The sequence below is a fragment of the Mustela putorius genome, unplaced genomic scaffold (assembly GCF_011764305.1).
Source record: "Mustela putorius furo isolate JIRA1106 unplaced genomic scaffold, ASM1176430v1.1 tig00000095_pilon_pilon_pilon, whole genome shotgun sequence".
NCBI classification, from domain to species: domain Eukaryota; kingdom Metazoa; phylum Chordata; class Mammalia; order Carnivora; family Mustelidae; genus Mustela; species Mustela putorius.
The window spans coordinates 38,496,146-38,518,870 of NW_025421280.1; the positions used below are offsets into that span (position 1 = coordinate 38,496,146).

Sequence of the window (22,725 nt, forward strand, 5' to 3'; positions counted from 1 at the left end):
AGTCCTCTGTCCTCGTGAGGGACGTGGGGAATTCAAAAGGGGCGCCGGTTGCTTGTGCCCCTCACTTTAGAGCTGACTGGCGCACTGTCCCACGGCCGGCAGCCCGTTTCCCGTCACCCTGCAACACTCCGAAGAAAGTTGCCCTCCCTTCGCCAGCACTAACGATGGCGCCCGAGGCGTCAGGCAAGGCGCACGCGCCTTGGAGGCAGAGGCCGGGCGCGTAGGGCGGAACGCGACTCCTCCCCCGCCCCACGTCCCGCCCCGTTTCCGGCGGAAGCGGCCTCAACAAGATAAACTTTATTGTTCCCGTCGGGACGGCGAGGATGTCGGTGAATTACGCGGCGGGACTGTCACCGTACGCCGACAAGGGCAAGTGTGGCCTCCCCGAGGTGAGCTCGGCCCGGCGTCCCGAAGGCCGCCCGCAGCGCCGCGGGCTGGGCGGGGTCGGGCAGCAGCGGGGCATTGTGGGAATATCGGGAGGCACTGAGGCTAGACAATGGGAGGGACTTCCCGGAGAGGAGGGGGCGGGAAGTGACGCCCCCTGCGCTCCCGGGGACCCGGACGCCCCCAGCCCCCAGTCGGCCTGGCCGGACCGAGGGAGGCCCCCGCGTCACGGGAAGTCCCGAAGTTCTGATGAGGGAAGCGCGCGAACGCAGTTGCAGGCGGAAGGCTCGGCAGGGGCGAAGGCGGGGAGGTGGGAAGAAACACTCTTGGGGCACAAGTTAGGCGAGAGGTTTCCAGAGCCGGGCCCGCAGGGCCCGCACGTGCCAGGCTGGGGAGCTGACACTTTATCCTGAGGGTGATGGAGAGGGGTTTCAGGTTGGATGGACGTAGATAGTTTCAGCAAAACCCCTTCTGCTGCTCTAGGACTTGGGGTGAGTCACTTCCCTTCTGGGTCCCCTAGCCCCTCTGTAACCTGGGGGGAAGATCGCCCCATCCCCTAAAGCCCGGTCCGCGCGCTCTGAGGCGTTTAATAAGAGCCCTCAGAATCCCTCCCGAAGCCCCTCCCTTCTCCTCCTGCCTGGCCCTTGATTAGTCGCTTGATTCCACAAGCATTTATTGAGCACCTACTATGCACCAGGCACATTCTCATCCCTCCTTCTGGCAGGGAGACAGACAAGGAGAAAGTAAATAGAAGTCCGATGGCGGTCAGCTTCAGGGAGAAAAGCAAAGAAGGCAGTGGCGAGGAGACCTGGGGCTGCATTGAAACCAGGACCCAGGAGGCATCACTGAGATCACTTTTTTTTTTTCAATTTTTTTTTAAAGATTTTTTAAAAAATTTATTTGACACAGAGAGAGAGAGATCACAAGTAGGCAGAGAGGCAGGAGGAGAGAGAGGGGGAAGCAGGCTCCCCGCTGAGCAGAGAGCCTCTCCTGGGGCTGGATCCCAGAACCCTGAGATCATGACCTGAGCTGAAGGCAGAAGCTTAACCCACTGAGCCACCCAGGCACCCCTCAATTTTTTTTTAATTGTGGCAAAATCCACAACATAAAATGTCCCACCTTAACCATTTCAAGTATACAGTTCAGAGGCTTAGAAAACATCCACACCATGGGGCGCCTGGGTGGCTCAGCGGGTTAAGCTTCTGCCTTCAGCTCAGGTCATGATCCCAGGGTCCTGGAATCGAACCCCGCATCGGGCTCTCTGCTCAGCGGGGAGCCTGCTTCTTCCTCTGTCTCTGCCTGCCTCTCTGCCTACTTGTGATCTCTCTCTGTCAGATAAATAAATAAAATCTTTTAAAAAAGAAAACACCCACACCATCCTGCAACCACGCCACTACCCTCCATCTCTAAAACTTTCCATCTCCCCACACGGAGACTGTTCCTGTGAAGCACGGACTCCCCACCCCCTGCCCCAGCCCTGGCTCCCACCCTCTCCTCTCTGTCTCTGTGAACAGGACTCCTCTGGGGCCCTCCTAGGAGTGGGGTCCTTCAGGAGGGGTCTTTCCGGTCTGGCTCCTCTCACTGAGCCCAGTGTCCTCAGGGGTCCCTCCATGTCATGGCAAGTGTCAGGGTCCCTTCCTTTCTAAGGCTGGATTGTACTCCAGCGTGTGGACGGGCCGCGCTGTGCTTATCCTTTTGCCCATTGATGGACCCTGGGGTTGATTCCACATATTAGTGATTGTAAATGATGCTGCTGTGAACACAGGTGTGCAAATGAGATGATTTTTGAGCCAAGAGCTAAAGGAGGTGAGAGAGGAGTCATGTGGGTAGTGCTGTACCCTCTGCCTAGAGCCTGTGCAAAGGTCCTGAGGCAGGATCAGGCCTGGTGTGTTGGAGGAATAGCGAGGAGGCATGTGTGACTGGAGGAGAGTGGATAAAGGGCAGAGAGGGGAAGGAGGGGAGGGTAGATAGTGCAGGGCCTCCGGGGGGGCCACTGGGAGGGCTTAGGCTTTTTTTTTTTTTTAATATTTTTATTTATTTATTTGACAGACAGATCACAAGCAGGCAGAGAGGCAGGCAGAGAGAGAGGAGGAAGCAGGCTCCCCACTGAGCAGAGAGCACGATTTGGGGCTCGATCCCAGGACCCTAGGATCATGACCCGAGCCAAAGGCAGAGGCTTTAACCCACTGAGCCACACAGGCGCCTCAGGGCTTAGGCTTTTAAGGAGGGCTTAGGTGTTTTTTTTTTTTAAAGATTTTATTTATTTATTTGACAGAGAGAAATCACAAGTAGACAGAGAAGCAGAGGGGGGCTTAGGTTTTTAGGCTCCCTAAGGATGCGGGAGCCCCTGTGGACAGAGGAGGGACATGAGGATAAGCTCCCTTTTCCAGTGGGTTCTCTTCCCCCTACTACCCCCCACCCCCGGGAAAGGCAGAGGAATCCCAATCTGTGGCTAGTGGCTTTGCCACTTGGGACACGTTTTGACCTCTGCCTTCTCTGTGTCCCCTGACAGATCTTTGACCCTCCTGAGGAGTTAGAGCGGAAGGTGTGGGAGCTGGCGCAGCTGGTGTGGCGGTCCTCCAACGTGGTGTTCCACACAGGTGCCGGCATCAGCACCGCCTCGGGCATCCCTGACTTCAGGTCTGTGGGCATGGAGGGAAGGTTGAGGCAGGGTCCGCTACCGCCAGCATTTTCCCTGTCAACTCACAGAGGCTTGGCCATCAGAACCAGTCCTGCCGCCTTCCCCGGGGATGTTGGGGACTGGAAAGACCCCGCCCTTGCAGACAGGTCCCTTTAAGTCATGCTCAACATTCCATTGGTCACTCACACCTCATTGGCTAGAGTGTGGTCACCTGGCTGTCCCTAGCTGCAAGGGATCCTGGGGAAGGTAGTCTTTTGCCTGGTCCCACCATGCATGCCCAAGTACTGGGGTTCTATTACCTTAGACTTTGGGAAGATTGCTGTCAGGGGCAGTTGGCTCCATGCTCACTTGCAAATATTTTTCGGTCGGACCTGGTGTCAGGCAAGTGGCTTTAACCATCCCGACCTCAGGCTCTCACCTGTTGACAAGGGTGTGTACCAGTGTCTAAGCCCCTCCCTGCTTGGGGCAGCCTGTGTTGGGCAAGAGTCTTCTTGCTGAAGCACCAGGGTCTCAAACTGGCACCCCCTAGCGGCCCCTGAAGGCACCGAGTTTCCTATAGGGCAGGCCTGTTGTGTTTATACTCCCTCCCTAGGCCTCATAGGCCCTTAGCCCAGACTTGCAGTGGGAGAGCAGATTCCTGGTTCCGGGAGGAATGTCACACTTCTTTTTTTATTTTATTTATTTATTTATTTATTTATTTATTTAGATTTTATTTATTTATCAGAGAGAGAGAGGGAGAGAGAGCGAGCATAGGCAGACAGAATGGTGGGCAGAGGCAGAGGGAGAAGCAGGCTCCCTGCTGAGCAAGGAGCCCGATATGGGACTCGATCCCAGGACGCTGGGATCATGACCTGAGCCGAAGGCAGCTGCTTAACCAACTGAGCCACCCAGGCGTCCCGATTTTATTTTATTTTTTTTTTAGATTTTATTTATTTATTTGACAGAGAGAGATCACAAGTAGGCAGAGAGGCAGGCAGAGAGAGAGGAAGGGAAGCAGGCTCCCTGCTGAGCAGAGAGCCCAATGCGGGACTCGATCCCAGCACCCCAAGATTATGACCTGAGCCGAAGGCAGCGGCTTAACCCACTGAGCCACCCAGGCGCCCAGGAATGTCACACTTCTAAGGCGTGCTTCCCTCCCACCCCTCCTCCATAACCTGCCATGGCTCCCCACTGCCACACAGGGGAGTTCCCCATACTTCGGGCTGGAAATCAAAGCCCTTCCTGACCCACCTCAGGACACCTCACTGGAGCCCCCAGACCACTTCATTTCTGCCAACTCACAGGCTGTTGTCAGTCCCCAAGGCCTTTGCTTACCCCTCCCGCCCGAACTCTCTTCCCTCTGCTTGCACAGCTGAAGAGACAGCTCAGCCTCCTCCAGGAAGCCTTCCCACACTCACCATGCACAGGCCCCAGCACCTCCACTGGGCTCCCCCAGCTTCACAGCTGCAGGGTCGGTGACTACTTAGGTCCACCCTCCATGAGATGGAGGACTCCTTGAGGGCAGGGCCTCGGTCCACTAGGACCTCCGCATCACCCAGCACAGGGCCAGGCTCAGTGTAGCAGCAGGAAATGTTGATTGGAATGAATAATTTTTTGCCGTCGAGCGCCACAGGCTCTCCCTTTCCCCTCCCTGCCCCCTTTAGCTCTCCCTTCTCCTTGGTTTTTTTGTTTTGTTTTGTTTTGTATTAAAGATTTTATTTAAAATAAAATAAGCCTCAGGTCAGACATTTGACAGAGATCACAGGTAGGCAGAGAGGCAGGCAGCGAAAGAAGGGGAAGCAGGCTCCCCGCTGAGCAGAGAGCCTGATGCAGGGCTCAGTCTCTCTCTGTCTCTGTCTCTAATGTCTCTTATTCCTTACCCCGTCTCCTTGAACCCTAAACTCTCCGTGTCTCCCCCCACCTGCCACCTTCAGGGGCCCCCATGGTGTCTGGACAATGGAGGAGCGGGGCCTGGCCCCCAAATTCGACACCACCTTCGAGAGTGCGCGGCCCACACAGACCCACATGGCGCTGGTGCAGCTGGAGCGTGTGGGCCTCCTCCGCTTCCTGGTCAGCCAGAACGTGGACGGGCTGCACGTGCGCTCCGGCTTCCCCAGGTAACCCCCGGCTTCTGGCCCTGCTCCCTCGGGGCCTCAGTCTCCTGAATGCTGAAGCCGGCCCCTCCCATGGGAGGCCGCCGCGGTGATTTAGGCGGCAGGGAGAAGCGCCGGGCGCCCCTTGGAGCTCTGTGAACCAGAGCTGTCATCCGCTGTCACTGCCTCCCGGGCTCATCTCGAGAATTGGGGTCCCCTTTCCTGGTCCCAGGGTCCTCTGGGGTGCTTCCAGCCCTGACCACTGTGGTCTGGACCTCTGTCGGCCTGGAGTGTGGCCCTCAGCCACCAGCACCAGGCCTGCTCCCAAATCTCCCTCGGGGGAGGCCGAGAGGAAGCTGGGCGCCGGAGGAAGTGCTCACGGTTGGAAGCTGGTAGTTGGGTCTTTCATACCTGTTTTTTTTTACTTTTATAGTGAGTGGGAACACTGTACTAGGGCCAAAAGACTGACCAGGTCTTACTCTTGGGTCCACGGATGAGAGCAGGGGCAGATGTGGACACGAGTCGCCCACCCTTTGTAGGCGAGGGTTGAAGGAAGAGGATTTTTCTCGGCCTCTAAAGGGGAATGAGACCACTGTCCCCTCCCCTTTTGAAATGGGCCTGAGTCCCTTTTGGAGGAGGAAGCACTAATCTGCCAGCACCCACTGCACACAGACAGGAGCGAAATGGATTGCACCCGCCTCTTTACCCGGTGCCCACTGCGCACCACAGGCTGTTCTAGACGCAGGTCGTTGTGGGCACAGGACGGAAGGCCCTCCCGGGACTTACGCTCTCGGGACGCAGAAACAGAAGACGAGATCAGTTAGCAAACTGCAAGCTAGGTCAGGCAGCGATTGCTGTCAGGGACCGAGAGGGGAAAGTGGGACAGGAGATGCAGCCTGTGACAGGCCAGGGGGGCTGTGACACTGGCCTAGGGACATGAGGGAGTGAGAGAGGTGACCGACAGAGCGAGGGGAAGAGCCTTCCAGGCCTGATCATTGCTCCCCCAAATATCCCAAAAGTTAGGCTCTGCTGTCCCATTTCACAGATGGGGCCTGAGGCAGAGAGAGGTTAAGTGACCTGTCCAAGGTCACACAGCAGGGAAGCAACAGAGCCAGGAGTTGATCCCACGTCCCTCTGCCTCTAAACCCTGTGCCCCCGGGGCCACTCATCACCTTAGGTTCTTTGCAAACCGGGGATCAGAATTCCTGTCCTTCGGACCTGGTGACATTTGGAGGTTCCAGCCCGAGTGTGGAAGGATTTTGTGAGCGGCGTGGGCTGTCCATGTACGGGGTGGGATCAGCCGTAGAGGTTAATGATGTCCAGGCTCGGAGAGGTTGGGCCTTCTGGGTGAGGTTGTACCACTATGCATGGCGGAGTCCACAGCCAGAGGCCCTGGAAGGAAGGAGTCCATTGATCCTATGGTTGAGGGCCTAGGGAAGGCTTCCTGGAGGAAGAGGGCTCAGTGCTCAGCCTTAAGCCTTAGGAACCAGTACCCCGTGCCACGGCGAAGTGTCTCCCTTCTCCTCCCACAGGGACAAGCTGGCAGAGCTCCACGGAAACATGTTTGTAGAGGAGTGTGTCAAGTGTAAGACGTGAGTGCCACGGAGGGTGGGGGCGGGGCGCAGGGCATGGGCAGCCCCCGGCCGGCCCTGTGTTCATGTTCTGTCACCTCCCAGGTCGGGGCCTCGTGAGCCTTCTCTGGCCTGGCCAGAGACCCAGGCTTGGGTGGGGGCTGGGACACACGTTCCCCCTGGGGAGGTGCGCTCCTCTCCTGCGCCACAGGGACGATGGCCAGAACAATGGCCACAAACCGGGCGGCTCAAAACAGAAACGGGTCACCTCAACCTGGAGCTAGAAGTTCGAAGTCGGCTGTGGCCGGGCCCGGCTCCTGCTGAGCCCTGCGGGGGGTGCTTCTTCCCGCCTGCTTGTGTCTGCTGGAAGTTTCTCACCGTCCTTGGCACTCCTCGGCCTGTCGACCCCTCAGTCTGCCATCTGGCTGGCTTGTAAGGACACTAGTCCTGTTAGACGAGGGCCCAGCCTCCTCCAGTATGAGCTCATTATGTCTGCGATGATCCTGTTTCCAAATGTGGTCACTGTCTGAGGTATCAGGAGTCGGGATTCCAGCATATCTTTTGGGGGGACACAGTTCAGCCCAAGACAGAGTGTGACAGAGGTGTGTCTGCCCGCTCTGGGCAGACTGAGCCAGAGCCCTTCCCGGAGCCGGGGTGCTGACTCAGCAGCCGCCCGGCAAGGGCGGGAGGTGCCCATGGCCACAAAAAAAAAAAAGTCCCCAAATCTGTTTTGAAAAATTTCAAATCTACAGAAAACTCGTAAGAATCGTATGATGATCCGAACTCTGCCCAGACCAGGGCTCAGCAAACCTTTTCTTGGAAGGGCCAGATAGTAGAACGTTTTCAGCTTTACGGCCCAGAGTGTCTCTGTCAGGGTGACGGGCTCTGCCTTCGAGGTGTGAGAGCTGTGTTAGACACCATGGGAAGGAATGTGCGTGGCCGTGCGCCAATAAAGCTTTATTCACAAGGACAGGGGGCTGAAGGCCAGATTTGGTCCTCACGTCCGTAGTCTGCTGATCCCCACGTGGATTTGGCAGTCGTTCCTGTTTTGTTAGTCCTTGCTGGGCTGTTGAGGCTAATAGTCCACCGCTCCAGGCCCGAGGGACGCGTGTCTCCCAGGAGCTCTTCTCTTCCTCGGCCGCAGCACGTTCGTTGTAAAGGCCACATAGAAAGCCATGTAGGTCACCCAGCCTCACCCCAGCCCAGCTGCCCAGTGCTCCTGAGCCTTCTGTTTTTGTCCCGGTCCAAGATCCAACCAGGGGTCCCACCTTGCATGTCACTGTCGCATCTCTCGAGTCTCTATCTGGAACCCTTCCCAGTCTATTTCCACGCCACTGGCATTGGGGTGCGGCTAGGCCGGCTGTGTTGTGGAAGCCCCCCACTTCCCTGGGAGAGCAGCTCAGGCCGCAGGGGAGCAGGGGGTGGGCTGACCCGGCCCCACAGGCCCCCCCTTCCTCCCCCAACACAGGCAGTACGTCCGGGACACTGTCGTGGGCAGCATGGGCCTCAAGGCTACAGGCCGGCTCTGCACTGTGGCCAAGGCGAGGGGGCTGCGGGCCTGCAGGTGAGTGACCTCCCCCGCCCCACCCGGACTCCAGGGGAGGGTGTGCGCCTCCGCGCTGATGCCCCCAACCTCCTCCGCAGGGGGGAGCTGCGAGATACCATCCTGGACTGGGAGGACGCCCTGCCTGACCGGGACCTCACTCGCGCTGACGAGGCCAGCAGGTCTGACCCTCAGGAGAGCCCGGATTGGGCGGATGGGGACACAGGGAGAAGCCCAGCCAGCCCTGGCCCCGGGGGCAGTCAGGGGAGGCTTCCTGAAAGAAGCGGTTGCTAGTGCTCTGGGCCTCACTGTCCTCCTGAGTACAGCAGCTGCTCGCACGCACCGCACCGTGCTCGTGTTGCGGGCAGGGAAACTGAGGCATCTGGAGGTGGGGTCCTGCCCAAAGCTGCCCGGCTGGGAAGTGGCTGTGCCAGGGTAGAACCCGAGTCCCAAGGCTCGACGGTCCTGCGCACGTCAACAGCCCTGCTTCTGCCAATGGGGGGTTGGGGGAGAGGGGGCCCAGGCAGAAGCGGAGCTGCGGTGGTGGGACTCAGGGCAGCTGGGAAGCCGGCCCAGGCTGCGGGTGGCCCTTGAGAACGGAGGCAGCCTGAAGGGAGCTGCCCCTACCCCCTGGGCTGGGCGTGTAGCAGGGGCACAGGGCCTGTGGGGAGACCATGGTGCTTGAGCCAGGAGGGGCGGGAGGGCTGTAGAGACCACCGTGCCCGGCTGGGAGGGGCTCCGTCCGACTCTGCCTGCCCGCCCCAGGAACGCAGACCTGTCCATCACGCTGGGCACCTCGCTGCAAATCCGGCCCAGCGGGAACCTGCCCCTTGCCACCAAGCGCCGAGGAGGCCGACTGGTCATTGTCAACCTTCAGCCCACGAAGCACGTGCGTTCTGAGCTCCCCCTGACATGCTCCCTGCCCCAGCCTCCCTCCTCTCCCAACCTTGGCCTCAGCCTGACCTGCCTTTGCCCCCCACAGGACCGCCACGCTGACCTGCGTATCCATGGCTACGTGGACGAGGTCATGACCAGGCTCATGAAGCACCTGGGCCTGGAGATCCCTGCCTGGGACGGCCCCCACGTGCTGGAGAGGGCGCTGCCCCCCCTGCCCCGCCCTCCCGCCCCCAAGCTGGAGCCCAAGGAGGAGACCCCCACCCAGCTCGAAGGCCCAGCACCTGCCGGCCCCAAGCCCGAGCCCTCCACGGAGTCCTGCGCCCAGCACAATGGCTCTGGGCCTGCCAGCCCCAAGAGGGAACGGTTGGACAGTCCTGTGCCGCACAGGCCCCCCAAAAGGGTGAAGGCCGAGGTGGCCCCCAGCTGACTAGGGGGCCTGGGGAGGGTGGGGCTTTTTGTAGAAACCGTGAATTCATCTTTTCTTACTGGTCTCACTTTGTCACTCTTACCTGCCCATGGGGGTGGGGGGGCGACCTCAGGGTGCTGATTGCTGGGATCCAGGCCCCAGGCCAGGCTCACCCTCCACTGCCTCTCTCTCTAGCTCTGGGGGCCTCTGGGGTGGGCCCGAGGAGGAGCATTTCGCCCTGGACACGACCTTGGATCTGATACCTGAGGCACTTGCTCTTCTAGGCCCAGGCCCAGCCCCTGACTCAGGATGTGCTGGGGAGGTGTGGCCGGGCCGAGTTAACTCTCTCTGGCCCTGGGCCCTCACTCCCGATCCCCTGCCTCCCCAAAATCGCCTTCACCATCCCTCCAGGAGGTAAGGGTGGGCCGAGCCACCATTCAGGAGCCAGATTTCATGGTGGCGTGGACAGTAGGGGTTTGCCTTGCCTTGGGGGCTGGAGGGAGAAAGGTGTGTGCCCCCAGCTGCCTCCGGCTTCCAGAGAAGTCTTCAATGCAATAAACAGCAATTCTTGCGTCTGAGTCTGTGTGTTTGACGTTCATGACCTTGTACCAGGTCCTAGTCCTGGAGAGTAGGGGGCGGGGGGGGCGGGGCAGGACCACGTGGTCCCCTTGCCCCTGTGGAGCCGGCCTGGGCCAGCCCCAGCCTGGCTGGCATTCCTAGAGCCCTCAGTGTGTGATCATGGGCCCGCGTGCATGGTTCCTAAATATTTGCCCTCCACTGCCTGGCTGTGAGCCCCTGGAGGCTAGAGGCTGTGGCTTTGCAGGTCTGGGTCACAGCCCCTGGCACCTGCTCAGAGCAGGTGGGGAGTCACCACGCATGAGCGTCAGACACAGCCGGCTTCCAGCCAGCATCCTTCACTTCCCATGCCTCAGTCTCCCCATCTGGAAAATGAGCAGGGTGGGCTGTGGAGGCCCCCAAGAGGGCAGGTCCCCAGACCTTCCCTCGACACCCTGAAGGGCCCCCAGACAGCTCGGTCAAGGCATGACAAGCACGGGCCTCGCGACCGCTCTCCAAGGTGCTGAAGGCACTTCCAGGGCCTGGCATGTGGCCTTTCCAGCCTGGGGGTGGGGCCGCACCTCCCCTCGCATCATGGGCTGACCCAGCCCCTCCTTCCAGGAGTTGGGGAGCCCAAGACTCTGCTTCGGCTCCCACCCAACGCCTCTTTGTGCCAGCCATGTTCTGTCAAAATACTTTATTAAGGATCTCTGCAAGCTTAGAAAAGTGAGGTGGCTTGGGGCCTGGGTCCCCACAGACTCAGCCGGTTTCTCTTCCCTGTGTGCAGGGGGCAGGGAGGAGGCCGGGAGCAGGGGAGCTGTTGGGTCATGATGTCTGTGTGTGTGTCTGTCTGTCTGGGTCTGTGGGTCACTCTGCATGTGTCTGCAGGTTCCTTTGCCTGGGTCTGTGGCTTTCTCGGGCTTTGTGACCCTGCGAGCGTCCTGTGTCTGGGCGTGTTCTGTGTGTTTCGGGGTCCCGGAGATTGTGCATTTCCATCCTGGATCTTCTGCCAGGTCTCCCCTCTCACCCCCATGCCCGTCGTGACTGTCCACAGAAGGTCCCCTAAGCCCAGGGGCCTGAGGGCACATAGAGATGGTGCTCACAGCTCCTCCCCCGCTGCCTCCAATCCCACCCGCCCAGAGCTGAGCGCTGGCTCAGGCGCAGTCCAGCCCAGCAGGGTGGCCCCTTTCAGCTTCTCCATCGAGTTGTCTGGGACCAGTGTCAAGTTGTCCCGGGGGAGGGTCGAGTTGTCCGGGATCAGAGTCGAGTTGTCCAGACCCTTCGTCAAGTTGCCCAGAGCCGACATGCCCCGAGATTTCCAGTCTGCCATGGGCCTGCCTGGAGACCCTTCCTGGGATGTGCCATCCTTGGACCGCAGTCCTGGGGCCTCGGAGCCTGGTGTGACGTCGGGGGCCACGCGGGAGGCAGCGTCGTTGTGCAAAGTTCTGGAGAAAACTGAGCGAGGGTTGGGAGGATCATGAGGGACAGGATGGGAGACTGGCATCCCTCTCGTCCCTAACCCCAGCCTCAGAGGGTGGAAATGAGGGGGTCCGCTCCCCCACCCCCCAGAAGCCCAGTATAGGGGCTTGGGGAAACAAAGGGACTGTACCCATGGCGCACCCCAGAGGGGCTTTGAAGGCTGAGCATCTCAAACCCACCTACCTCGAACAGGTGCGTAGTCTCCGGTGTTCTCGGCTTTGTTGGCGACGAAAGGGCTAATGGAGGGCAGGACGATGAGGGCAAAGGAGAACAGCAGGACCTGGCGGAGAGGGGGGAGGTCACCCCATCCCTCCCCCCACCCCGTGAGCAAAGAAACCAAGGCCCAGACGATGGGATCGTGCTTGAACTGGGGCTCAGGCTATGGTCAGCTCCCTGCACAGTCCCCTTGGCCAAGGCCACGGACCCCCTTTATCCTCGGGACCAGGACTTACCGCTAGGCAGGTGCCGGTCTGGGCCGACTTGCTGGTGGACTGGACGACAATGGCCTGGAGTTTCTTCAGCTGCTCCAAGAGGGACCTTAGTGGGAATGCGCAGGCCTTGGCTCAGCCCCAGGCCGTTGTGATCTGACTCCCATCTGTTTCTGGGGTCTCCCAGCCTGGCTGATGTCTGAACCCCACTCATCTCTCATGGCCCCATTGGTCTTAGAGTCCCGGACTCTCCATCTTCGCTTCAGTAAATCTCCCTGAACATCCCCGCCCTGCATCCACTCACTTCTCGGTTCCCTGATCCAGGCCGCCATCATCTCTCACCAAAACTCCAGCTCCAGCCTCTATTCTGGCCCCCCTAAGGCCCCTCCTGCCCTCCTAGGGTTCATGCTCCCAGCAGTAGCCAGATGGAACTTTTCAAATGTAAGTGGGCTTCTCTCCACCCTCCCAGGGCTCCCCCCACCCTGGGTAAAAGCCCAAGTCCTCCCCATGGTCCCCAAGGCTTGGCACGACCTGCCCTGTCCCCTCCCCTGTTTCTCTCTCCCTTGCCCACTCTGCTCCAACCACATGGGCCCACATATTGTTTCTCCAACACACCAGACCTGGTTCTGCCCCAGGACCTTTGCACATGCTGGTTCCCTCTGTGCCAAGGACACAATTCCCACATGTCTTCTCGGAACTGGTTCTTTCTCATCCATCAGGTTTCCTCTCAAAAGTCTCCTTATCTGACCTCCCTGCCCAGAGCAGCCCCACTCGCTCTCCAGTGCCTTCGCCCTGCTTCGCTCTCCCCCTCAGTGACAATCACTATTTGAAAATAATCTTTCACATATTTTCACTTGTCTTAGTATGTCTCCCACTAGACCATGAGTTCTGTAAGTCGGGAAATGGTCTGTCTGTTTAATCGCGTGGTTCCAGTGCCCAGAAGAATGTCTGGCACAGACAAGATACTAAATAAATGTTAAGTAGATGACTGTCCCTCTTAGAACACATGCAGTCCTCCAGGACACTGTGTTTCTAGCCTCTGGCCATCTGTGGGCCATTTCCTCCTCCGGAAACACCCGTCCCCAAGTCCAGGTGCCCAACTCTATGCAGCCTGACCCCTTCTAGGTGGAGCCCATAACCCCTGCTCTGCTTTGCCATCACAAGTTTGTCCCCCACACGGTTCTTCTCTCCTGCGAGGGACTCTGGGGGCCAGCTCCCCCCGTCCTCTGCCACAGCAGGACCAAGACTCACAGGTTCTGCTTCTCAAGATGCAAGACCTTCCTCTGCAGCTCCTGGTTCTGGGCTGTGCAAGCTGACATCCTGCAGGAACAATGTCACAGTGACATTCAGAATATGCCTGTCACCAACTGGCCCAGCTGACCTCTCCCTGAGAGGCCCCACTTCACAGGCAGGGGATCTGAGGCCAGAGATGGGACATCACTCATCCAAAGTCACCTGGCAAATCTGTGGATGGGTCAGGATTTGAACCCAGCTCTGCCTCGCTCCTATATCCCACATCTGCATCGGTGTGGGGGTTTCCCTCCAGCCTGTGCCCCCAGGACTGGGCATGGAATGCCAAACTTGGACAGCGATGCTTCCCGAAGACCAAGGAGTAGGATGACTGGGAGTCCACGGAGGACCAAGTTACCATCCTCACCCTCCCCGTGAGCTCAAGTCACTCTATTCTCTGACCTCAGTCCCCTCACCTGCAGAATGGGGCAACGGTTACCTATTTCACAGAGTGTCTGGGGGAACATGAAACACAGTTGATGAGGGGTTTCGCGGATGGCATCTGAGGAGCATCACGATGGTGATCTGTCCGTCTAGGGACCCCAGATCCAGGCTGGAGCCCCACCCTTCCCACCAGCATCCATCTGCGAGCATGGTCTTGGCTCAGACCACTCAGATGGGGTAGTCTGGTCTTGGCATTGGATCCAGGGAAAGGAATAAGCACCGCCCCCCAACCCCGCCGAAAAGCCCTCCTTCTAAATAACTCACGGGGTAGAAAAGAATCCATGATGTCGATTAAGGAAGACCCAAGGACCCAATGGTAATGTCAATGGAGGAAACCAGAAGCAAATCATGAGCAAGGGGCAGCTGACGCAGGGCGGCGAGGGACAGACCTTTCCCAGCCTTCCTCCAGCTCAACAAGCTGGAGGCACACGTGTTGACAATTAGCAAAAGGACAACAGAACAAAATAAAGCACCAAGGAAGAACATACTCAAACCAAGGGCAACAAGACTGTCAAATCACTGAACGCTACCGCTGAAACGAATCATACACTGTATGTTAATGAACTAAATGTAGGTACATTAAAAATAATAATAAAGCTAAGAGCAGAAATGGGAGAGCTAGAACACAGAAGTACAGGTGGACGGGAGGAGGGCCAGAAAGCCATTCTCCGGCGAGAATAAGTGAATAAACAAGTTTCTGGCAAGGTGAGTCAAGAAGATGAAGGAAAAGAGAAAGCCCAAATGAACAGCACATGATTAAAATGGGTACGACCAAAGAAAAGGCGGGGGGGACGCCTGGGTGGCTCAGTGGGTTAAAGCCTCTGCCTTGGGCTCAGGTCATGATCCCAGGGTCCTAGGATCGAGCCCCGCATCGGGCTCTCTGCTCAGCAGGGAGCCTGCTTCCTCCTCTCTCTCTCTCTGCCTGCTTCTCTGCCTGCTTGTGATCTCTGTCAAATAAATAAATAAAAATAAAATAAAATGGGTACAACCGCCTACAGCACAGAGTTCAGCAAACTAAGAAGAGACCACTGTGAACCAGTTCATGGCAGTCCATTGTCACGGCGGTCCATTGTCACGGACCACTTCCCGGAAGTGGAGGACAGCTCAAAGCCGACTTGGGAAGACACAGAACACCCAGATGGACCCGTAACACCCCATCGAGTCAGGCCCGGGTCCAGAAGTGAGCGAGCGAGCTCGTTACGCTTCTGTTAGAGAAGAGGAGGCTGTCCCCTTCCGTCAGTTAAGAGAGAGGTGACTGGATGACACTGGGTGACAGTTTTTCCGTTGAGGAAGTTCTGCCAAGAATGGCGTCCCCTCTGTCCTTCCCATCACACACTCAAGGAAGCCGTGACAGCTGAGGACCAGGGATGTTCAGACCAGGGGAGGAAGCACCCCGTCTCCAGGCAGAGAGTCAGAACAAGATGGGTCCTACAGTCTCCTTTCTTTGCGTTACGTCTTCTGGGGGATAAAGGGACCCCGAGGCCAAGCTCCTGCCATCTCCGGGCATCTTTCCACCCTTGCAATTCACGTGAAAAATAATCTCTCCCCGAGAGCGGAAAAAACCTCTCATTTTGTCAGCCCCCCCCCAACTGTGACCTTAGTCACTGCTGCATCCCTCTTCCTGGCCTCTGTTCCCGTCCCCCACCCCACGTGTGGCATCCCAGTCCCCCCAGTCTTACCGAGTTTCCAGGCCGTCTATATATTCCTTTTTCTTTTTCCGGCTCTCCTGGGCTGACTGTTTGTTCCGGATTTTCCGCCGGATTTTTTTCAGCACTCGCTCCTCGTACTGCGCAGTGACAAGGGAAGGAGGGTCCGCTCTGTTGTCTGGACCCCTGCTCTCTTTCCATAGGAGCCCCCCACCCCCAGACCCAGGGATCTAGGGGGAGAGTCCAGGAGACCCCTCGAAATTCATGCAGAGTCTGCAGGGGGGCTCCTGGGTCCTGATGGTTTTCCGGGATCCCAGTCCCAGTTAGGAACCTGCGCCCAGACTTTGCGCACCGGGGCGATGGCGCCACCTTCCGGCCGCGCCGGGGAACAGCGCTTTCCTGGGGCCGGCAGGTGGGTCCCGAGACCGACGGTCTTGGCAGTGGGCATGGCAAACCCAGGTGGTGAGTGAAATCGGCTTGGGGGGTCGAGGGGGGGTGGCTGCGGCGAGCTATTGCCTGTGGCGGTGTGGGGGTGGGGGCCACGGTCACGGAATTCTTGCGTGAAAACTCCCGGCCAGAAAAATTCAAACATTCCTACAACGCAGCACAGCCCAGTGGGAGCCTGTCTGCAGGAACAGCTGGCCTGCGGGTCACCCCCTTTGTGAGCTCCGGCTTGCAAGGGGCTGTATGATACAGTGTGAAAGGCCCAGGAAGGTTCCCAGCGCCCAAATCCGCCTCTGCCTGGAAGCCCGCCCTCGGTTCCCGGGTGTTCCGACCCGCCCACCCAGCTGGCCTTTAGGATGCATTTCCCAGCTCCAGCCACAGCCCGGTCCTGACATTCTCGCGCAGGAGGCGCACCGGTGAGAGCCAGGCGCAGGTAGCGGCAGGAAAGGGGGCGGGGCCCGGAGCCCGGGCTCACCTTGGTGAGGGGCAGCTGGGTGGGCAGGGTGAGGCCTTCTTTGGCCAGAAGCTTCTTCTCGTCCTCTGTCAGCACCAGCTCCTGGCAGTGCTCAGCCCCGGGGCGCAGCAGGTGGGGGCCTGCCACGTGCTGCTGCTGCTGTGGGGGAAGCGGGGACAAGGCGCTGGGGGCGGGAAACCGACAGCCTCCGGGAGACGGAGGAGGGACCAGATTTGAGAAACTGTCCATCGGTCTGCGGCCGGGTCCGGGCGGGCACTGGGGCTCGAGAGCCGGCACCAGCCCCCTGAGCCGGGAACTGATCCCACAGATACCCTCACCGCAGACGCACAGACTTTTCATCTGTTTAACAAACAGTCATGTGACAACCATGTATTAAGCACCTACTGGGCGCCGGGCACTGTTCTGGGTTCTGAAAATTCACAGTAACAGCAAAGGGCTGGACCCAAGGGGGAGAGCTGACAAAGAGGGGACAGATTAAATAAGGTATGATCCAGGTGATCATGGAGGGGGGGGTGTGGAAAAGGACAGGGGCTTCCCCATATCAAGACCTAAAGCAATCACCAGGGTAAACTCTCAAGTTAAAACAAGAAAGGGGCAAAACCAGTGTAAGTGTGGGATGGTACTTATGTCAAGCTTAGAAGGAGGAGGGGGTGAGGAGGAGGAGGAGGAATCCCTTCGAAAGGAATCCTTGGAATCTTTTGAAAGGGAGGTGAGGTGACCCCCCCACCCCACCCCCCACGCCTGTTTGTGCCTTTGGAACTCCTGCTGAATGATTGCATTTGCCTATTTTTAAAAAGTGTTTAACTAAATTTAAATTATGAAAGATAAACATCAGAAAGGAAAGAACGTTGTCATCCGAGCGGCCAAGTCTTAGAAATGTCACCCGGTGGAACGGCAGACCCCAGAATAAAGGTACAGATTGGGGCAGTCTGTCCATCCTGAGGGACAGTCCCCACTACCCATAATTCCAGGCCATTGATCACTGGTTCCTCATCTGTGAAATGGGGGCACTAATTGGGTCATCAGATCTGGTTTCGGGGTACTCAAAGCCCTCGGAAAGACAGATGGTCCTGGGTCTGTGAGCAGGAATTCAGTAGGTCAGCCAGGGATCGAGCCAGCGGCTGCTGTGTGACTTAAGGCAAATTGCTGACCCTCTCTGTGCTATTTCCTCAAGAGTAAATTAATGTAACAAGAGCCCCAATCTTTAGCATTTCTGTGAATTGAAAGCATTTAGAAGAATGTCTGGCCTATAGCGGATACTTGGTTTTAGCCTTTTTTTTTTTTTAATTTTATTTATTCCTTTGACAGAGACAGATCAGAAGTAGGCAGAGAGGAAGGCAGAGAGAGGAGGAGGCAGGCTCCCTGCCGAGCAGAGAGCCCAAAGCGGGACTCGATCCCAGGACCCTGAGATCATGACCTGAGCTGAAGGCAGAGGCTTTAACCCACTGAGCCACCCAGGCGCCCCTGGTTTTAGCCTTTTTAAAAAAAATTATTATCACTACGGGAAAGTGCCCTACCCTGTGTGTGACCCAGTTTCCCAATCTCTGAAATGGAGGTCCTGGGACCCCATGAAGCCCTCTGAGCCCCGATGCTCTGGCGGGGGGTGGGGGTGGGGACTGCTCACCAGGTCGGCGGCCCCGCTGCCGGAGAGCAGGAGATCTTTCACTGTGAGGTTGCAGCACGGAGGCTGGTCGGCCGGCTCAACCTGCTCCTCAGAGCAGAGGTCGGGGCTCCACATTTCTGACGAGGGCAGATGGGGACAAACCCAGGGAAAAGTCAGGTGGGGGCCTCTGAGTGCCCAGCTTCCACCTGCTGCCTCCAGAAAGGCTTCCAGGATTGACCACAATGTGCTAGGGATTGGGGGCACAAACCCAAGGCCTGGGCTGAAGGAGAGAACCCCAGCTGGAGCCTCCGTCTTCTCACTGAGGGAACTGGGAGCCTGACTCCCCGGGACACCGCTGAGGGACCCACTGCCAGCCCAGGAGGGAGCGGTTGTTGTCCAGGACTATAGACTAGGTCTCCAGCCAGAGCGCCTTATCTCCCCCTGGGGACAGGGACCAGGTCTAATTCACTTCAGATGCCCTTCCACCTGGCACCTATAGGCAGGCTGCTCCCCAGAACGCAGACTTCTGGGTTACACAGCTCTTGGTTCGTATCCTGGCTGGGCAGATCTGTGTGACCTTGACTGAATGACTCAACCTCTCTGAGTCTCAGTTTTGTAAGTTCCCCAGTGAATCTATTAAGCACTCCTGCCTCCTTGCAAGACTCAAGGGACAAAGGACACCCTGCTGGGGGTTAGGGAGGGTGTCTTCTGCATAAGGCTAGTTTTCCCCAGATCCAGGAGGAGCATCTGGAGGCCTAGGGTCCTGTGACCTCACACGCTTTCATTGAGCATCTCCAAGATCCAGGCATGGGAGGTTCAAAGATGAGGCTGACAAGGTGGCGTCTGGGGCGGGAGCCAGTCTGCCAGGGTTACAGCCCAGCTCGGTGGCTCTGACTCATTCCTAAACCTCACCCGGAATGCCATGTCACCACCTGGGGAATGGGCCCAGGACAGCATCTCTTTCAAAGGGTGGGTATGTGTCAGCCCAGTGCCCAGAACCAGGCAAGGGTGGTGAATGAAGACGCGGAACCTACCCAGGTCTATGGCCACAGAGGCCTCCAGCACATGGGCCATTGGCCCAGGGGGACTGGCAAGGCCGGGGGGGCTCCAGGATGGTAGGAGGGGCAGAGCCCCTTGGCTGACTCGGCCGCATGGCAGCTGGTGGGGGAGGTGACTGCCCCGCTGCGTGGAGGGGTGTCCGGGGGGTCAGAAGGCAAGTCTTCAGAGATGCCACTGTCACTGGCTGCAGGGGACCAGATCGGGGAGCTGGGCACCGAGTCTCCGGAACCCAGGATGGAGTTTAGGAAGTCGTCAGAGTCTGGGCCTGGCAGGACCTGCTGGGACAGAGACGGAGGGGGGAGTTAAAAGCGCTGTGCTTTGTTCTGGATCGCTCTGTGACTCCGAGCAAGCCGCAGATCCTCTCTGGGCCTCCCTTGTCCTTTCTGCAAGACAGAACGGGCTAATGCTCCTTCCTCCCGGGGTTGGTGAGCCTGAACACGATCATGCAGCCTGGGTACCCACCAAGACACAAGCCCCGAGTTTGAGCTTGAACCCAACCCCAAACTGCTGTGTGACCCTGGACAAGTAACTGTCCCTCTCTGGGCCTCAGTTTCCTCACCTCTAGGAAGAAGCTAATGTCACCTACTCCCTAGAGTAGCTGAGAGGTTCAACACAACGATGAGCTTTGTTAAAACTGAGCTCTGAGGGACGCCTGGGGGTCTCAGGTGGTTAAGCAGCTGCCTTTGGCTCAGGTCATGATCCCAGCGTCCTGGGATCGAGTCCCACATGGGGCTCCTCGCTCGGCAGGGAGCATGCTTCTCCCTCTGCCTTCTGCTTGCCATTCTGTCTGCCTGTGCTCGCTCTCTCTCCCTCTCTCTCTCTGATAAATAAATAAAATCTTAAAAAAAAAAAAAAAAAAAAAACTGAGCTCCGAGCCCTAAATGCTTCCCCGAGTTAGTGGAGCTCCGGCTCTGAGGCCCGGTGTGTCCTCACCTGGTCCTCGACGTGGTCCCAGTCCTCACCCAGCTCCACGTGTCTCAGGATGCCATCCTGCTGATCAAACAGGAGATCCAGGAGCTCCAGGCTGCCAATAGGGTCCAAGGGGCAGCTGGAGGAAGCCATCTGGGGCGAGGAGGGGACAGGCGTGAGGAACCCACGGCTCCCCCTCCTCCCACCCCCCATCGGCACGCCGCCGCCAGGTCCCCGCGGCTCCAATCGACCCCCACTCGACCCCCAGGCCGGCCCACCCTGCCCCTGGCGCTCCCATCTCCAGGCGGGCTGTGCCGCTCCCACAGGCCCTCCCAGCGCCGGCGAGCGGATTTCTTTCAAAGCTCTAGACAGGGGCATGCGTGCGGGGGAACCGCCTGGTCAGCTCCTATGAAGCTGATGGAACCAGCGCCCTCTTCCCTCCCGTCCTGCCCAAGTGCCCCCTTCCTCGAGGAAAGACAAGAAGAGCTCCGGGATGGAGGCATGAGTTTGGCCATTCCGTGCTCTCTCTGGGCCTCAGTTTTCCCATCTGTCTAATGGGGGGTGGGGTGGGAGGCTCCTTCCAACTCTGGGATCTTGGGAGGGTTTCCTGGCCTCCACCCCTCCCTCCCCCAGCGCCCCCCCGCCCCGACCCTCCCTCCCCCAGAGCCCCCACACCCCACGCCTCCACAGGGCTCACCTTTCCAGGTACTAGATCCCCATTCATGAGGCCAGCCAGCCCGGCCTCCTGCTGCTTTCTGAGTGTGTTCGGAGCTGGAGCCTCACCCCACCACCAGGACCAGGACGGCCGACTCTGCTCGCTCCTCTCTGTAGCTCTGTAACCACCCCCCAAAGATGCTGGAATTGTATCGGGAGCTCCTAGCCCATCCCTGGGTGCTGATTGGGGAATCCGCGAGATGGACAGGGCGAAGGGCCACTGACACCAGGCCAGGCTGGGGGAAGGAGGGAAGACCGTTATCTTGATGTTTTGTGCTTTTCTAGCCGGCAAGAGGCAAAGGCCAAAGTCTGGGGTGCCTCAGCTCTGCCATGACCTCTCCCCTACTTTCAGGGACTGTTTCTCCTCTGAGTCCCAGGATGTAGGTCTCCAGGAGAGTCCAGAGCCCCTGGCAGTGTCTTGTCCACCCACAGGATGGAACAAAACCAAGAAAAGGACATCCTAGGCCTTTGCTGGAGCCGCCCCTCTGCCAGAAGCTCCCTTCCCTCCGGAGCCAGCAACCTCCCAGCCATGCTCCAAGTCCTCCCCAGCCAAAGCTAAGCAGCAATCAGTTCCTTCTAGAATCTTCTATGGTTCATTTGTTCACCGGATATTGATTGAGCCGGACTCGGTCCCACCTCAGGGCCTTTGCACTCGCTGTTCTGCCTGCGGGAAGCTGCCCTCCCTCCCACCTCTGACTCGGTCACTGTCTTCATACATGCAGCCCAGCTGGCTGAGAGGCCATGTGTGACCGTCCCCCCGCCCCCCGCCAGAGGAGGCCGGCCCCATAGCCCTCTGTGACACGGCTGCTTTCAAGAACCCCTCACTGTCTGACAGTGTCTTGTTCCTCAACCTTTTTTTTTTTGTTTTTTGTCTTCCCTCCTCCCCACTCCCAGGGCCTTATGGGCTAGAATGGAGTTTGCTTTCTTCTCTGCCGGGTCGTCATTATCCAGAAAGTGTCTGCGCACAGCCAAGGGGCTCAGTCAACCCTTACTCAGACACACGTCCTCTGTGACCACCCCCGTTTCAGGCCCTAGGGATAGGGATAGAGCCCTGAACCAATTATGTCATAAATACATAAATAAATCAGGAAACTGACAAATGACTAAGTTCTACCAAGACACTGTGTGTTACCACGGCGAAAGGCCACCAAAGGCTGGTCCTTGAAGAAGGTGACCTTTTTTTTTTTTTTTTTTAAAGTAAGCTCTCTACCCAAGGTGGGACTTGAACTCACAACCCCAAGATCAAGAACGATGTGCTTTACCCACTTCAGGAGCCCGCCAGGCACTCCTTCAGATGACACTTCACAGCAGTCCTCAAGGAGGAGAAGGAGCCCTTGGGAAGATCTGGGGGGAGTGTGTTTCCAGCTGAAGAAACAGCACATGCAAAGGTCCTGGGAACAGGGAGGAGGCCCCGTGGCTGGGGCAGGAGGAGAAGGTGGCGAGAGGAGGAAGGAAGGGCGGGCGGGGCGTGGGGTCGGGGGCAGGCCAGGAGAAGTTGTTGTTTTATATTAAATACCACAGGAAGCTGTTGGGAGCTGAGTGGGCCGAGGAGAACTGAACGGAGCCTTCTGTGTGTCAGGCACAGGGCCGGGCACCAGGCTCGCAGCTGGCAGGAAAACTCCCCCTTGCGCTCAAGAAATTCCCATCCCCGTGTGTTTTTCTCAATGGACCCATCGCCATCCATTCACAGACAGACTTAATGAGTGCCCAGGAGGTGCCCCGTCGGGTGCCATCCTTGTATTTGATGGGGACTCACATGACAGCAGCGGCGCCCCCAGGGCACCCTGGGCCACGTCTGGGAGACGTCTGTGGCTATCAGACTGGGGGAGCTCCCAGTATGGAGGGGGTCGGGCATCCCCAGCGCCCCCTGGAGCATCGCCAGCCCCGCGGAGAGGGGGCGTCACTGTCCCCCCTCAGCCTCAGCTCCCCCACCTTCCTTGCTTCCTCTGTAACCACCCTGTGTTGGACTCGTCAGGGCTTTGTTTGGCTTGGCTCGGCGTTTGTGATCCCAGACACAATATTTATTTAGACTTTGCTGTGGAGACTCTCTTCCAGGGCAGGGACGGCAGGTGTGCGGAGTAGGTGACATCTGACTTCTGGCTTCGCCCTGCCGGGGCCTGCCCCCTCTTTACTGACCCCCAGGAGCCTCAGGGCCCTTCAGCTAG

At 58.3% G+C, this 22,725-nt stretch overlaps 2 protein-coding genes across 8 annotated transcripts; one reads left to right on the forward strand and one right to left on the reverse strand.

The window, feature by feature from the left end:
* The first annotated feature begins 258 nt into the window (after window positions 1-258).
* On the forward strand, window positions 259-10,092 carry SIRT6 (sirtuin 6). 7 transcript variants are annotated; one of them, XM_004771427.3, is made up of 8 exons: window positions 259-389; window positions 2,897-3,024; window positions 4,939-5,121; window positions 6,630-6,689; window positions 8,137-8,232; window positions 8,313-8,393; window positions 8,977-9,100; window positions 9,194-10,092. In XM_004771427.3, the coding sequence occupies exons 1-8, from the start codon at window positions 324-326 to the stop codon at window positions 9,533-9,535; spliced, it is 1,080 nt and encodes a 359-aa protein (XP_004771484.1). In that variant the 5' UTR covers window positions 259-323; the 3' UTR covers window positions 9,536-10,092. The 7 variants fall into 7 exon arrangements, with proteins under 7 accessions (XP_004771484.1, XP_044942460.1, XP_012900900.1 ...); XM_045086525.1 differs by having other exon boundaries at window positions 9,017-9,100; window positions 9,194-9,378; XM_045086511.1 differs by lacking the exon at window positions 259-389 and adding an exon at window positions 479-694.
* Window positions 10,093-10,751: 659 nt separating this feature from the next.
* CREB3L3 (cAMP responsive element binding protein 3 like 3) lies at window positions 10,752-20,691 on the reverse strand. The gene is given in 11 exon segments (XM_004771423.2): window positions 10,752-11,524; window positions 11,732-11,828; window positions 12,001-12,085; window positions 13,228-13,296; window positions 15,390-15,496; window positions 16,276-16,413; window positions 17,900-18,015; window positions 18,913-18,970; window positions 18,973-19,212; window positions 19,871-19,999; window positions 20,544-20,691. Coding segments are annotated over 11 exon segments (1,422 nt in total). The 5' UTR covers window positions 20,571-20,691; the 3' UTR covers window positions 10,752-11,168.
* Between the last annotated feature and the right edge of the window lie 2,034 nt (window positions 20,692-22,725).